The sequence below is a fragment of the Primulina tabacum genome, chromosome 3 (assembly GCF_025594145.1).
Source record: "Primulina tabacum isolate GXHZ01 chromosome 3, ASM2559414v2, whole genome shotgun sequence".
In the NCBI taxonomy this organism is placed as follows: Eukaryota; Viridiplantae; Streptophyta; class Magnoliopsida; order Lamiales; family Gesneriaceae; genus Primulina; species Primulina tabacum.
The window spans coordinates 9,985,992-10,004,377 of record NC_134552.1 but is presented as its reverse complement, the minus strand read 5'-3'; the positions used below and the strand labels follow the sequence as shown (position 1 = coordinate 10,004,377).

The window sequence follows — 18,386 nt, the reverse complement described above, 5'->3', positions numbered from 1 at the left end:
TGAAATACGTCTCTTATTTAAAAGAATAAAAATCAAGAATCCTGTATATATTAAGACAGTAAATATTTTTAGATTTATTTATCATATTTCAAATGAAAATCTTCTAGATTCGTCAAATCTCGATTTTTTTATTATTATTAAAAAACATAAATAAATAGTGGTGCTTGTGATCCCTAAACACATACCAAAAAATTACACCACCATCAATTATGAGGTTTGAATTGCTTAGAAGACTCTCAAACAACTTGAAGACATTCGAATGAAGTGTTCAAGGTATTCTTCATATTTAATGGTTGGAGTACGTAACATTCTTTTTCGCATTCAGAATCATGTTATTATGTTTGAACATGAATAAATTTATATACATAAACAAAAGAAAAAGGTAGTGTTAATAGCTAGGATAATGACATTTATCGATGATGGCGTACAAAGATTCAAAAGTAAGTTTCTTGTGAGACGGTTTCACGAATCTTTATACGGGTCAACTCTACCGATATTCACAATATAATACTCTTAGGATAAAAAGTAATATTTTTTCATGGATGACCGATTTGTCTCACAAAATACGATCTGTGAGACTGTCTCATATAAATTTTTCCAAGATTCAAACACAATTGTGAATTGACCGATCGACCGGAAGCACCTTAAATTCAACGTATGTATATATGTGTGTTTTTCGAGAAAATAAAATTTTGATGCGAAACGTAACCTCGACTAGTATGTGTTGACAATATTTAATCGATGATTTCTTCTGTTTCAAAACATTATAAATATTATTTATTTTCTGAGAATTGACAATATTTTTAATTTATAGCGAATGATTATTTTTCATGCAACCTTAATTTACATTTATCATGAATTTCTTCAACTGATTTTTTCACCTAAAAAATAGAAAACCATTAATCAGTTTACGAAACTTGCAAACATCCAGGGTAAGCAGATTTAGCATAAATATTATATGTTTCAGTTAATAATTTTCTCATTTACATGTCCCCCAGCTGGGAAAATAAATGGTAAAAAAAATCAAACTTTTAAGGAAAAAAGTAAATAAGATTTTCATAAATCAAGATTTTTAACACAAGAAAATGAAGGAAATAACGAAACAGTCCATGAGATCGTACGTAGGGCGGAGTCATGGTATATTAATTAATTAAATTAAACCTAATAAAAGTATATAGAATAATTGCGTATCAAAATTTAAATTTCAATCACCAACTAAAAAAATGGGATTTCCAAAATTAAAATAAAAAAAAAACAAGCAAAAAGGGTGAATTCCAGGAAAAATATAATTAATCAAATTAAGACCCTAAAAACTAAGCAGACTATCTAAAAACTATTTGTCATCATTAATATCATAATTTGCATTGGGACACCGTATATTCAAACCCTAGTCTTCTGCAGCAATGGAGTGAATTCATGGCAGGAACCCGACGCGGAAGATTCTTTACAACGCGGCCTGTCTAAAGATTCCAACCCCACTTCAGAAACCATTTTCAAGAAGTCGTCCAGCTCAAAACTGCAGAACTTCTCTTCGTCCTCCTCAAGATAACGCAAGATTTCTTCGAAAAAACTCGGTTCGCAGGGTAGAACCAAACCACCGTTCGTCTGGAACCCGAACTCCTCTTCCGCCTCTTGGAGTAGGGCCCCGAAAACGGGCAGGTTCAGGTAGCGGGTGGGTATCACGAACCTCAGGCGCTCCTGGCCGACGTAGACAGCGACGGAACCGGAGGGAGTTTGGCAGTTCGAGGCGTCGGGGTCGTCGGAATCCGAGCAGACATAACGCGATGCGAGGCGCATGAGGCTCTTGGCTTTCCAGCGGCAGACGACTTGCCTCAGCCGCACGATTTGGGCGATCATGTTGACTTTCTTGATGGCGGATACCATTGTTGAAGTATCCCTTTTAGAGAGAGGCATGCTTGGTACAGAGAGATTTAGAGATTTTTTAAGGGTACAAAGCAGAGAGATTTGAAAAGTAGCGAAGGGTTACTTCATGTAGTTGTTGTAGAATTCGAGTCTCTCTCGGATTATCATATAATATCTGCAGCCACACCTTTGACACAGGAATCTAAATAGATTTTATATTTACAGAATTTGCGAAATATATTGAACTGATAAATTAAAAGATAATTCGTGATTAGTTCATACAGATAAGTAGATAAATCTAAGCATTTTGCATCCAAAAAATACCAAAATTTAGGAGATTTCTTTTTTTCTTTAAGATTGTGAATATGACCTCTTTCAAAAAAAAAAGAAAAAGATTGTAAATATGACCAAAGTTTATTAAATTCTGTCTATTTAATCTTCTCGAACTATTCTATTAATTGCACGATTAATTGACATTCACCTCCTTTGTATTTATGTATTTGTCTCTTACTTCATTCGTTAGATTGACCAAGATTTATCGTCATAACTAAAAAAAATATATTATCTCAACATTATCTTAATTTTACCGATAATATCACTTGCTATCACAAAGTAGTTATGAAAAACAATAAATCTGTGTAGAAAATCTTATGAAAAGCCATACATATATATAATTTCTATCGATTAAAATACAATCTTTAAAGTATAAATCAAAATTACATAACACAGATTTGTTAATATTTTTTATGACTGTGTTTCGGTTCTCCATGCAATCATATTGTTCGATCACAAAGCTTGTTGTGTCGTCTGATTTGATAACGTGTAAAAGTAGTCGTTAATATTGTGATAGGCTCGTTCAGCATACACTGTATGCATTGTTTGGTGTGCGTGATAAGAGATTATTGATTTTTAATCTTTCAGTTATCTTATGTTTGGTGTGCATGATTAATATCGTGATACATTTGTTTAGCCCGCAATATATGCATTATTATCATCTTGTTATCGATTATATAATCATTGGGAGAGAAGAGATGATGTTTGTTTAATTTAAATTTTTCTTTAAGATCTTAAAGTTTAAATAATTATAAATTAAACAAATTTAGTAATATTTAAATATAAATTTTAATTTGACTAATATTATAACTAATTTAATTATTATTAATAATATTTTAATTATTATTATTATATTGTTATTTTTAATTGAATATTATAATTGTTATTATCCGTTATTTAATATTCAAATTTGTATTACTGTTTTAATTATCACAATAAATTCATATTTATATAAATTTTACTTATTTTCTATAAATTTAATTGATTTTTTAGTTGTTTCGGAAATTGAAATTAGTGAAAATTTAATAATTAATATAATTATAATTTTTAAAATTCTAGAAATTTTATTTATTTATTTAATCATTTTAAGAATATATTACCAATTAATATATAATGAGGGTATTTTAGTAATCATAGTATAATTAACAAAAATAATCAAACAATTTAAAATCATGTAAAAAAATCATATAATTTATCACAACGTGTTATTTTTCGTTACTTTTTTATTTTAAAATCATTCTTATATTATATATCATTTACTTATCATATCACACGAACGAAACGATACCTAAATATATTAGCATCCGTGTAGGATAATTTGTTTAATTTTAGAAACTCATATTAGTTTCTAATTATTTAGCTGTATTTATATATACTGGATAATTTATATTATTATTTTAATATCAATCACTTTATTATAAAGGTTTAGTTCGCTCCCTTAATATATCACACCAATTTACATCCACAAATCTTATACTAATATCTGTAATCAATATTGGATAAAAGTTGAGATGGGAAAATATAATAGGGAACCGTATATATAATGCGCTTATGATTTTTGGGATTTTTGTTTGAATTGCTTTTGAAACTAGTGCTTATAGTATTAATCGATACAAAGTTTATATTGATTTTTCGGAGTTAAAGATATATTGACACGACTGGACTATAATTTAAATTCGAAAGTTTTTGAGTGTTGAAATTCATCTTAAGAAATTATAATGAAATTGTTTTTTCATGTCCTTTCAGTCTGCTTATACGATTTTGGGGGATTGATTCTGGAATACGTACGCACGACATAGCCCATAGGTATAAGTTCTTGATCCATTTTATATTTGTCTCGGTCGGTTGCATAGATTTTTGCTTTGTAACACACCTCATCCACTGGTTTGTTTGGATTGTTGTGCAGTGTTGGTGGTGCAGATTATGGTTTCTGTGAGAATCGGAGCCTTTATGGGTAGGAAGATGATTAAATCCATGGCAATTAGTAAGAAGTTCCATTCCTCTGCATTAAACAGAAAAGTTTAACAGCATGTTGGAACTATGAATGGTGACGAAATGAATGGACAAAGCGAGGACTTACGTAAAGCTGAAGCTGAGTTCGGTATGCCGAGATTGTTTATTTTTTGTAGTTAACTACATATGTTATGTGCATGGCATAGGCTTCCAGAGTTTCGACTGGGAAATCATTTTGTGGAGAAGTATTTACATCACGATGATTCGGTAACAATAATTGACAAAACGCCTGTGGTGGGACTTTATATATACGGGGCAGAAATTACTGGTGCATGGAGGTTCTGGTGGAACTGTATGTGTCATCGGGAAGAACCTCACGAGAAGTTTAGTGAACAAATTCCTAAGGTAGCTTCCCGACTTTTCGTCTAGTGTGTAAATTTCTCGCAAGAACCCCATATCCTGTTTGATTGAAGGGTATGCTGATTCATCAGAGATACAGAGCTGCCACCGGCTTTTTGCCATTTTTGTTCGAGGGTTATTCACCAGGTGCTGGCAAGTTCGGCTGCATTGGAATAGGACTCTTACTACAAAGTGCAAGGATTCTTAAATTATCTGCATTTTAAGTCACAAAAATATTGAATATTGAATGTGGGTTGACATTTTATTCCGATCAGTTAAAAGTTCATCTAAAGGTGGACTTATATTCAAACAATTGAACACGTTCAAATTAAAATAAATAAATAGATAGATAGATTTGCTGTCTGGTGTGCATGCACGCGCCATACCCCAAAAAAGTTGCGCTTTGCATGCGCAAACGTGATGTGGGTCGACAGGGGATGGACCACCCCCCACATGGCCTCCTCTCCTTCCCTTTTTTAATATCATTTTTTAAAAAAGAATTTTAAAAAATTAAATGTTACCCACGGCTAGGGATGTAAATGAACCAAACCGTTTGTGAGCTAATCGAAGCTCGATTCGATAAAAGCTCGTTTAATGAGGCTCGTTAAGATAAACGAACCAAGCTCAAACTCTGCAATATTCGGCTTGTGAACGTGTTCGTTAGTAAATTCATAGGTAATATCTTAGATGAAAAATAATAATTTTGATATTTAATTTATTGATTTAACACATTAATTCTATTAAATTTATTTATTACAATAAATTGACAAATTTTAATAAGAATATTATATTTTTTTCTAAATGTATAATTTATTTTTTATTGAATATTTAAATGTACAATTCATATTTATTGAGCTCGTTTAGGTTCGATAAAAGCTTGAATAAGCTCGTGAGCTATGAATATATTCGTTAAATAAAGCTCGAGCTCGGCTCGATTATAAACAAGTCAAGCTCAAACATTCAAGAGTTCGGCTCGGTTTGACTCGATCACATCCCTACCAACAGCTAATTGTTAAAAAATTAAATTACATCTATTTTAGTTAATCTGAATTTATATTTAAAAAAAACCATAAAATACCGAAGACTAGTTAACGGTTTTTTTAAAATAAAATTAAAAAATCATCTATAAATACTAATTAATTTTTACAAATTATTTCATTTATCTATAATATTTAGAATGTAATTTTCTTTTCAATTAATATAATTTTCTCGTAATAATCATTTAGAGATTTTAAATAAAATTAGAAATTTATTTATTTAATATAAAATAAAAATAGAGATCAAAATCCACGTACAAGTGAGTGTTAGTGTTAAAATAAATTTGAGTGAAACAGACGGGGCAAAATATAATGGGCCCATGCTTTTGAAGAAGGTGTGATGCCCTGGATTGATATTTTTTATATTTCAAAGTTTTAGCATGACTTCACTTCGGTTGGTGCTTTTTCAATGATTTTGCATCATCGTTTATTATAATGGGCTCCCCTATTTTATATTCAATCGAAATGTTTTAAGCCCAGAAATAGGTCCAGCCCAAGTTTCCTAATCGTAAAGATCACTAAGGTTACAAACTAAAAATACTTGAAACCAAGAAAAGAATTTCTCGCTTTGAGTTTCGGTTTTTAAATACTTGAAAATTGGTAAAAATTCACGTGAGAGGATCTACGGATCGTATTTGTGAGACGGATCTCTTATGTAGATCATCCATGAAAAATTATTACTTTTTATGCTAAGAGTATTATTTTTTATTGTGGATATCGGCATAGTTGACCCGTCTATAGATAAAGATCCGTGAGACTGTCTCACAAGAGACCTACTCTTGAAAATGACGTCTCACATGTGGACCTAACATGGAGAGAAGCAGGATACTTATTACCTCTCAAACAAAAATACTACTTGAATCCATTTTTTTTAGACAAAAATTTGTGTGAGACGGTCTCACCGGTCATATTTTGTGAGACGGATCTCTTATTTGGGTCATCCATGAAAAAATATTACTTTTTATTCTAAGAGTATTACTTTGTATTGTGAATATCGGTAGTGTTGACCCATCTCACATATAAAGATCCGTGAAGCCGTCTCACAAGAAACATACTTTTTTTTATTACAAAAATACGATTCTACCTTTATCTCATTATAATTTATTACGCGATTTTTAGTCAGTACTTTAATATATCTTCTTTATTCGAAATATAATGAACATAAATTCGATAATTCGTGGGTCGACTTATCAATTAAGTTTAGACGAAGTTTATTAGAATTAAATCTCGAAGTCGATCAAATTATAAATGTTTATATTAATTAGTCTTTTTAACTTCTTCCTCGAGACTCCGTAAGTTTAGCTTCTTTGCAAAAAGCCAAATTTAGAAAGAAAAAAATATATCATTTTAGACAGAGGACGACCCTGATAGCCCCCACATGACAAATACTTTTCAGATGAAAAAAGTGAGAACCCAATAGATTATTGAGAATTTTGATCCAAATTCTTAATTGGTCTTTACATATAGTGATATTGATATTCATTATATCTTCATAATATTTAATACATCATTTTAATAATTTATGACTATTAATAAGTTGTGACATTCCACATGATCAATTCGATAGCATTAAATTAACTTGGTCCACCAATGTCATCGTCTCCGCTTAAAGGAATACGGATTTATTTATTTTATTTTAATAATAACAGCGATATGATATTTTAATTTTTGTTCTGAATCATCTCTCCTAATAATGGTACAAAATAAAGTATGTGACGTTCACGTGTTCGAACTGTTAATTATTGGCGGTCGAGTTAACATTGAGGGCTATTTTGAGCCAATCTTAAAAACTTTAGGGAGTAAATCAGGACACGGATTGATGCGATCCGGGTGGATTGGGTGAGTAGGGTCGGGGCAATCCACCGATTCTGATAAGAGTTGGATTGAAGGAAAATGAGCAAGGAGTATGGCTTCAAACGTAACCTGCAAACAAGGAAATGAACTCGTAAATGGGCGCCGGAGGAGTGTCCGGCGTGACCACTTAGATGCTTAAGTCGGCAGGTGAGAGATGATGAAGAAAAGTTGTATATGTAAGTGAATATACGTGAATGCTCAAAAATCAAGAATCATAATATGTTAAGGGTGGATGTCCATACCTTACCTCTGGCAACTTCTCTGACACGCCAAATTCATATGGTTCTGATAATAATGATTGTCAAGCATAAGTTAGCTCATACTGATGCACTCGAGTGAAGTGCTATTTTCGAGGCAGCTCGGGTATAAATCATCCGGGAGCTTGTATGAGAACCCGGGCTTCTGGCAACCCGGGGAGAAGATGGACGTATGCCCTGCTGCTGAAGAATTCATCCCATGAATTGACCATGATTTTGGGCTATCAATGTAATATCTCGGGTCATCCATAACCCGGATTCTTATTATGGGGTATTACCGATCAAGAATGAACACAAAGTATATTGACCGTTTAATACATATTATCCCCCTCGAAACCAAGAAAAGAAGATTTGAAAATTTTAGGCTCTTGCAAAAAATATTTATCTTTTAGTGGTGTAATGACAGTGTTGTCCTTTTCAACGAATAATTAAAATCAAAGTCGTGATCAGATACAAGGTGATAGTAAAATGAAAGGTACCCTACTAGGGGAAGGGTTTGTCTCACAATTATTGGGTTGAGTTATCTCTATTTAGCTGGCTTGTGGGGATACCATCAAGGAAAAAACGGTTTGTTTCAACCTATTCGTGCAGGTACTGCCTGCACGGGCAATGAACGGTCCGGATCACTCCACATGAGTGATCCGGGCCCACCTCCCTGTAAAAAAAAAAAAATTGACTCGAAAAAATCCGAGCCGTTGGATCGACCCCTGCAGGCAGTGCCCGCATGGGTAGGGTCGATCGAACCGGAGAAAAACACATTGAGGTGGCAAATGTTTTTGCATTTAATGACAATGTCAATCCAAAATCTGCCCTTTTTTTTCATTTATGATATAATTTTCGTGTGATTTTATATTTGTGTGGCTTTGTTTCTCTTGGATTTTGGGCATGTCAGGTAGCTTGGATCGATGTGTGTATTCACTGGAAACCCCACTTTTGTTATGTTGATTGATCTGGAGACTGGGGAACTCAATCGGGTTCCTTCAAGTACGTGTTACAAAATTTACACATAAAATATTGAGTTTTTTTTTTTTTTTTTTGGGAATTATCTCCTACAGAATTTGTTCTGTAAATGAATTCTTTAAAATAAATAGATAAAATTGTGTGACATTTTCAAATTTTAGCTATCGATTTATTTTACAACGACCTAAGTTATTATATGCTGAAAGATTTTATCATAATCCACAAACACCTTATCTCCATTATTTGGTTCATCAAACTGACGTTTAAGTACTTAAAATTTTTCAGGGGTATTAGAGTTTAGGGTAAGCTTTAACTTAATGTAATAAATTATCACAAAAATAATATAATCTTAAGTTTGTGCATGAGACATATCTCATATCCTACTACCCATGAAAAAATGTTAATTCTTATGTAAAAAAAATAACTTTTTTAGACTATGTATGAACCAAATCGACATACTCTTGAAAACTTACTCATAAATTATATATTATTAAAATATGTAATATTATGTATATATACACACACATACATATATATACACATAACATAAAAAAAAATGTTATTACATTGTACTTTTTAATGAAATCATGTCCTAAAATTAAGGGGATGAACTGGACTTTTGGTGTGTAAAAAGTTGGCTTTAGGTGGTTAAGAAAAAAACTTACATAACTAATATATTACATAAATATACATAATATATACATAATTGGTCTAAAATAGATACATCCTTGCTTGAAATATAATCAATATGATATGTATATTCCACCCAGGGAAAAAAAATAATAATCAGTGTTTGTAGAATATAAATATATTATAAGATGTATGAATCTTTCGTGTCCAATAGCGAATGGGTGCTGAGAATTAGGCATTTTCCATCTTCAATATTAAAGTGCATCGATCACTGAGGATAAATTCAAAGTCGTATATATCTTAATTGATTTCTCCATTATTTCAAAAGATTTTGCTCATCAAAAGTGACTTTAACTTTAATTTCTGCTTTGGTATTAATATCTGGATGGGCCATCCGAAGATTGTGATGTCGGCCAATACATTTGGATTTACGTAAAACAACAGTTTTCTAACCAAAATTGATAACTAGCTAACAAGGCAACTATTTGAAAAACGATCTTTGATCCATCAAACTTTTTTTTTTTATTTTTAATTCAATTGTGACTTTTCTTGAAAAAAAATTGCAAACTGACTTTTAAACATGCGAAGATCGGAAAAGAAATTCAAAAGTTGACGAGGTTAGATTTCAAATTCATGATCAAATAAAAACTTTTTCTTAAATTTCTACCTTGTACATGTGAATTTGTATTTGATTTATTGAAGGAAAAATTGAAAAGAAGATAAGGAATTAGAAATTTATTTTTAGACAGAGTATTGTTAGTTATCCCACGTCGGTTGGATAAAATACCTGGAAGCTGTATATATAGTTTTAGACAATTCTCCCTCTTTTAGCTAGTTTTTTGGGTTGAGTTATGTTCAAGTCTCAATCTTAACATGATATATCAGAGCTCAGGTTCCACCGTTATGTGTTGGACTGGCCATAGTTGGGTCACCCGTTCTGTCCATAATTGGGTCATTTGTAAACTTCACGCTCCAAATGTTCATTCATGTGTGTGAGGGGGTGTGTTTGTTGTCCCATATCGGTTCCGAAAATTGTATATATGGTCTTAGACAATCCCCCTTGAGCTAACTTTTGAAATTGAGTTATGTCCAAGTCTCAATCTTAATAAATATAAATCAATGTTTATTAAAAATTAAAAATAATGGATTAGAAACCATTAACAGCCAAACAAATCACTGTGTATACAATATGGAATCACCCCCACAGCACAATCAACCATTGCTACAAATATATGAGCTTATTTTTATTAATTTATTTGTTTAAAAATACATATATAATTATATTTGATGTTTTGATTATATTTAACACGTTCGGTTTTAAACTTTGATAAACATATAGTTTTTATTATTATATAAACATTTAAGATTGAAAAAATGATTTTTTTATCTTGTCGATTTTTTCTTATATCATTTTTCTTTGTTCGATCGGTTCAATCTTTTAAAAATTTTTTTTTTTTTTTGAAACCGGCTTAGTTCTTATATCGTTAAAAAATTATTTAGAATTTAACATTTTATTAAAAGTTCAAATTTCATTTTTGGTTATAAAATTCATAATCCAGTTAATCCCATATTTGTTCAAAAAATAAAATTTTAACTTTTAAATACAATTTAGAGATATAAGAAATAAGCCAATTTCCAACAAAAATATAAAAATTTAAACATGACTTAACATATCGAACAATGAAAATGACACAAGAAAAATTGACAAAAAATATATATATATATTCTATCTTATTAAGGTTGATGGGATGATAGTAACCACCTAGGAAGGACACAAACTTTTTCTTCCAATTTTATCCTTATATGATATTAATATTACATTTTTGTTTTTTGCTTTTTTTAAAAAAAATTCAACAAACACTTTTATTTTTATTTTTTTTATTTATAAAATTCAAATATCAATTTAGTCTCTTTATAATTTGTCAAATTTGATTTTAATCTATCGATAATGATAAAAACGACTGTACACACACGTTTCACGTGTGCATAAAGTATAAAGAATGTTTGATTGTGCTATGAGGGCCGCAGCAGAGGATCCTTTCCCATACAACATCATGTAAATGCGAGTGCTTACCTTTTTGGTATGAAATATATGCGTACCATCTGATAGGGTATAATTTAAAATATAAAGTTCATTGTTACATAGTTTTTCTTATTTAGCAGGTCTCTTGTGATATTCGCGAGACATGTTAATCTAGCTTATATTTATAATAATAAATAATATTTTATAAGAAATTTAATATTTTTCATAGGTGATTAAAATAAGATATTCATTTCACAAAATAGACTTATGAGAGCATATCACAAAAATTTTGTTGTTTTTTTTTGTTATCATAGTTTTTTTTTTTTTTTTCGAAGTAACTCACACGTCTCACAGGGCAAGGTTGTAACAATCATAAGTTGCAAAAACTGAAGTCATCACAATGTCCCAGTTCAGATACTGAAATTTTTTTGGGATAACTTCTTGAAAATTTCACTCTTTTAAACACATAAATATTTATTCTTAAATTTTACCTCATTTCATACAATTTCCATGCTGTGAAACCCAACCTAAATTTTTGTGTATTCACGCGGTAAAAGGAATTGTTAGATTATAAATTTAATGTACAAACTTTAAAGTGGTAAAATAATTTTAATTTAGCTGTATTAATCAACTGAATTTAGGACTTCAATATATTATCTTAAAACTAAAAATTATACTTTCATGTCAAATGGCAACTTCTACGGAAATGAGGCCATCTCCAACCCATAAATCTAAATAATGCAGTTTCTGCACCAAATATAACATTCATCTACAACCCATTTACTTCAAATCTTACACTAAAAAGTATATTCCTAGAATATTCTTTTTGTTTACTATTTATTTATAAATTTAACAATATAATTATAATTAATGTTAACATTAGTATTATAATTATAATTTTATTTTTATTAATAGCTAAATTTATTTATTTGATTCTTATATATATTAACTCTAATATTTATAATATGAATTAATACAAATGCTTCATTAATAAAATTGACATAATTTTAATACAGATAATTTATTTTTAGAACTTAATATGAATCCAAATTCAAACATCTGAACAACTATATTCCTCCCACAAATAATCAATTAAAGCATTTCGTAGTGTATAGTGAGCATCTTTGTCTTTTATTCTTTTATATCGAGCGAGAAATTCTTGAAATCTGATATTCTCATTGATCATCTACATTGTTTCTCATTTTTATGTTTTTATTCGCATTGTTATCTTTGTAATTTTCAATTATGTATTATCTTCGAATTTGTATTTCAATTATGTATTATCTTTGTATTTTGTATTTCAATTGAGTATTGTAATTTTAATTTCAAAATTTTGCTGTTGGTTTTTCTGATATTTTATCAATTATATATTTACGAGAGTTCAAAATGTCAAAAATAAAATAAAAAAGCTAGAAATATTTTTATAAATTTTCTTATATAATTATAATTAATTTTTTTTGTGTTTTAATTTTTATTATGAATTATATTTTATATCAACACGATTTAATTTTACTCATCAATTATATAATAATATTATTAAAAATATTTATATTAAATAAAAACATTAAAAAATTAAAAAAAAAGGGCCCGGTTTCTCCTCTGCGCCAAATTCTGCGTCATTTTGGAGAAATGGAGCAGCCTTGTTGGAGCAAAAACTCTGCGCTATCAAAGCGTTTCACGCTATGATAGCCCAGGGTTGGAGTTGCTCTCAGTAGTGAATTTTTCACCAAATTTGGTCAACGCTTCACCACCAGGACACGTGGTGTTTAACCATAGGCTCTCAAGAATCACCAGGAGACACCATGCTCCCCACCTTGGCAGACACAAAATCAATGAGCTGACCGACCCCACATAATGCATGCATTTTAATATTTTCTGAATATTTTATTGTCGAAATATTTATATTTTTTTATTATTAACGTATATCTCAACTTTCGTAAAAATATAAACGACTCTCCGTATCTCTAATATCTCAATCATCCTTTTATCTTTTGGTTGTTTTGCAAGCCTTGCAACAATCAAGAAAACATTGGAGCATAGTGTTTTGTTGCTATACAATATTGTAAATAAATATAGACATCAAGTTTGGTCCCTAAAGTTCTCTATTTCATGTGGTCATTGGTTTTGATTAATGTCGTTTTTATTCAGTACGGAAAATTTAAAAATGATGTCGTGACATATATACTGGTATATTTTATAATTATTATAATATGTATGTATATTAAAATTATTTTTATACATGTCAAATAGAATATAACTTCAAGTAGGAAAATGGGAAAAAAGAAAAAGAAAGTGAAACCGTTGAATACAAGTAAATGAAGAAATGGATGGCGCTTACTTGTTGCAATCCACGGGCAATTAGAACAAAACGATTTATACCACTGCATTAACCTCAACTATGAGTTCATGTTTGGTGTAATCGAGCCAAGTTTAAATATCAATGTTCAACTCGAGTTTGACTCGAAAAAACAGGTGTTGGAGCTCGATTGAGTAGGACTTTAATTTTGAAACATTCGATGTTTTTAAAGACCAAATGCTAAGATTGATGTTTAGTTTATAATAAAATAAGGGTAAACGATAGTTTAATTAACTTTTATCTAAGAATAAAAACTATACGATGGGTTGGATTTTTGTACCGTTGCTTGATTAATTCATCATAAGCTAATCGCGAACATGCATATATGTAATCATTAATCAATGACAGAATTTATCGACCAAACATGCACCGTCGGAAGATTTTGAGCCACAAAAAATTATATTAATATTTACAATGTATTTATTATAATTAAGTGCAATAAATTTTTTTTAAAAATATTTATTTGTTTTTTATTCAGATGCACATGGTGGCAATTAAGAACCCTCCATGTATATTTGGCTATGAGCAATATAAATATTTTTTGGGACTCTAAATTAAAGGTCTGGCGAGATATATGGAAAGAATATATTCACAATTTATTCTGATGTAGCCAGCGGTATTTTATAATAAATTTATATATAAATTATATAATATATATATTTTTATTAATATTGCTGTATTCATAAATTTGAGGTGTTTATTGGGAAAATTCATCGTTCTGGTTGCTTCCATCCATGATATTATTTTTTATTTTGAAAAAAAAAATTGACAAAAAAACATGTCTTGACATACAAGACATAATTTAGTAATTAAAATTTTTTTTTGATATTAAGTTTCAAAATACTCAAGTAATAAAAATTTTGCATTTCCGGACTAAAGATATTAACAAATAGATTAATACTAACTCTTTATATAATCTTATGTTTTTAAAATAGTTTATTTTTTAATAAACTATATTTTCTTTGTTTCGTAGTTATTTATTCAATAAATCATCTCTAGATCAGAAAGACTATAAATATCGAAAAATAGATGTTGCAAATGGTGCGTGATAACATAAACTTGTGTTTTGGTACAAAGAAATCAAGGAGTTAAGTCTTATTATGTTGTTGTATTGCCGTGAAGTATTGAATACTCTCTAATACAACACATAACCAAAGTTTTGCTAAAGTGTTATTCATTAAACTGAATTTCAATTCACGCAGTTTGTGTCAATTGTTATTTGATTATTTTTGTTTTTAGAAATTTAGGATGAAATTTACTCATTCATTGTGTGTGCGCAAGTATTACTTATTGACTTAAATATTTAATTCCCACTGGGATTTGCAGTTTAAAAATAATAATTTACAGGGCTTCGAATTCAACGTCTGCATGTGACATTGCTGCGTAAGATTTAATTATTGTGGGTCATCTTGCATGCTCGCATCTAGCTCCTTTATTTCCCCTACATAATATCAATTATTTATTTGAACAAATCCTTCATAAAATGGTTAAAATTTGTATTTATATTTAAATTTTGCAAATGTAAGGAATTTATATACATATTAATGAAATCGTATGTTTAGTGGAATAATATATTGAATTTGCTGCTTGTAGAGAGGTGAAATATATATATATATATATTGACCGTATGATTATTTAATCAACAAGTAAATCAAATAAAGAAATTAATTGACAACTTTGCTGATATAATATAACATATCATAATTGAATTTTTTAAGTAATTGTGCTTGAATATAAGTTTGAATGATATAAAATCTTGAATTAGATTTTTAAATTTGACGTTTATAATTGGAAATTGAAAAGTTTATATATCATCTTCATAATATTTTAAACATTCCAAAGTTTGTGTGATTTTAAAATTTATAGTGTTATATAACAAACATCGAGCGCATTTATTCAAAATACACGCACAGTCTTGTCTTATCATTTCACGTGTTAATTTTATTATATAAATTTTTTATCCAACTCAATTTATAAAAATATATATTATTTTTTTTGTTAAAAATATTTTTTATATCGTAGATATGAATTGAGTTAGCGGAATGACCATCTCAATGATATCAATCCTTGAATCATCTCACAGTAAACCTAAAAATAAGTGGATTATAATATACACACACACACACAATGATAAGACACCATATACATATACATACACACACACACACACACACACACACACACATATATATATAAATTCAAATTAATAACTGCATAAAGATAAATATAAATTTAGTATATATAAAATATAACTGAAATAAATTCCACGAATACAAAATCTGAACATGGAACTGTTTATAATCAAAATAGTTATCAAATAATAATGTGGAATTTAATGAAATAAAAATAGTATATATAAAAAATTTTGAGACGTCAAGACACCAGTTGGATTGGAATTTGGACTCATCCCAATTCCCAATCTATAAATCCAACCTCCAAGAAAATAAAATAAAATAAAATAATTAATATTTTACTTGTGATTATCAGCTCTCCTCTTCACTTTATATTGTGTACCAAGTATATTGACACACATGTGAGATATTTATATTCACTAGTTTTTCACCCTTCACGGATAATTATTTTATCTAATTGATTATTAAAATTAGTATGCATGATAATTTGTTTACTTTCTCTATAACGTAAATTTTTATCAAAGTGAAATGTTTATTGTTTCCGTATACATATATATCTTAACAATAAAACACTGAATAAAAGAGTCATTTCTATATTTCGACTAAAAATTAATATCACGCTTGTATTAGACAATGAATAACATAATGTGTTTATCAATTATATTGTATTCACATATAAATTTATGTACTATGTAGAAAACAATAACTGTAACAAAATAAAATGATAAACATGATACAGACTTTTAATGTGATTTTAATTTCACTAATTTAAATTAAAATAAAAAAACTAAATGGATTATAGACAATTAGAAAATAAAAGCAAATTACAAATTTTGAAAAACTTCCTTAAATACAACATTTGTTGTTGAATTTTTCGGGTTGCTATCACTATCACATATTAAAATTTTTAGACTCTTAGGATTCGTAACTCTGGATACAGCAACGCACAACTGACCATGACTAAAATCAGAGTTCTTAAAAAAAAGTCCTACATGAGACAATGATTGCCCCTGACTTTTGTTGATTATCATTGCATATGATACAATCAAAGAATACTGAACTGTCTTCGTTGAAATTTAAAAGGAAGCCTTAGATTAGAAGGCGTCAATGACATTCTTGGAATAAGCACTTTATGACATGCATTACTTCCGGTAAGAATTTTTCCTTCCAAAACATGGTTTTCGAGCTCTGTCACGATCAATCTAGTGTCATTGCATAATCTAAGAGAATTATCTATGTTGGAGATAAATTACTTTATTTAATTAAAAGAAATCATACCATTTGTATTATCACTTAAAATATATATTGATGTTGGAATCAGAATTTTGACTGAACCATGAAAACTAGATTGTTGAGATACTCTGGCTCTCAAATCCATGTTTTATGTTTAAATATTTACAACAAAAAATAATTAAAATAAATATAACTAATTCTAAAAGAAACATTTATAATGATAACTCACAAGATAAATGTCTTCAAGTATAAAAAATTAGTAATTGATATTTAATATAAATTTATTTAACATAGATTATTAACAATAACCTACTATACAACTCCATAATCAATTTTGGCTTTGAAATAATTTAACTAACAAAATTTGCCTGTTGAGTATGTCAAATTCCATAAATATATTTTAATTCTAAATATGTTAATTAACAATTTTTTCCTTGTTTATATTATTTTGCATGAATAAAAAAATAATAAAAATGGTAGTTTATATTATATTGACATACGATTATTTTTTAATCATCTATAATAATTCGAGAATTGTTGGTCTAAGATTAAAGTTAATATATTGAAGAGAAAAATGATTTTATACTATCATTAAAATAAATATATTAGATCTCAAAAATAAAATCAAATTAAAAATTAGTTCATCTAAAATATTGATGAAATTTTTTAATTATAATAACTTTACATCCATATACATGTGTCATTAATTTCAAATTAATAAAATGATTTCAACGGTTAACAGTTTTTGAAACATGTTTCAAATTTTCAGAATTCATATTTAAATTTTGAATAACAAGTTGAATTTGGTTTATAATTTCCATAATGGAATTTAATTTCTGGATTTGAAATTTGAAATGTAATTTAATTTGATTTTAATTCCTATGAGAGATTCAATTTTCAAGCAATTATACACACAGACATTAATATACAGTTTTAATAATGAATTAAATATATTTAGACATTTATTATAATATATATTACCACATTTTTCATTTATTTCTTTTTTTAGAATGTCATTTAGGCGGGAACTTACTAAATTTAGCAATAACTCTACTTTATATATAAAAGTCATTCTGCACATGCGATGCGTGTGTACAGTCTTTTTTATCATTATCGAGGGACTAAAGTGAAATTTGACAAATTATTGATGGACTAAATTGATATTTTAATTGTTAGAATAAAAAAATAAAAATAAAAGTGTGTTGAAATTTAAAACAAAAAACAAAAACCAAAAGTGTAATATTAGTATCATATAAGGGTAAAATTGGAAAAAAAAGTTGGTATCCTCCTAGATAGTTAGTATCATGTGCTCATCCTTAATAAAATAGAATAGATATAGATTAATGAAAATATCAT

General features: G+C 28.7%; 1 protein-coding gene across 1 annotated transcript; it reads right to left on the bottom strand.

Moving 5' to 3' along the window:
* Nucleotides 1-1,380: 1,380 nt before the first annotated feature.
* Nucleotides 1,381-1,884, bottom strand: LOC142538389 (protein SMALL AUXIN UP-REGULATED RNA 51-like). Its single transcript, XM_075643716.1, has one exon. The coding sequence runs from the start codon at nt 1,882-1,884 to the stop codon at nt 1,381-1,383; it is 504 nt and encodes a 167-aa protein (XP_075499831.1).
* Nucleotides 1,885-18,386: the final 16,502 nt, after the last annotated feature.

Excerpts from the sequence above, each read along its gene's own strand:
- LOC142538389 (XM_075643716.1), bottom strand. The coding sequence starts at position 1,884 with ATGGTATCCGCCATCAAGAAAGTCAACATGATCGCCCAAATCGTGCGG.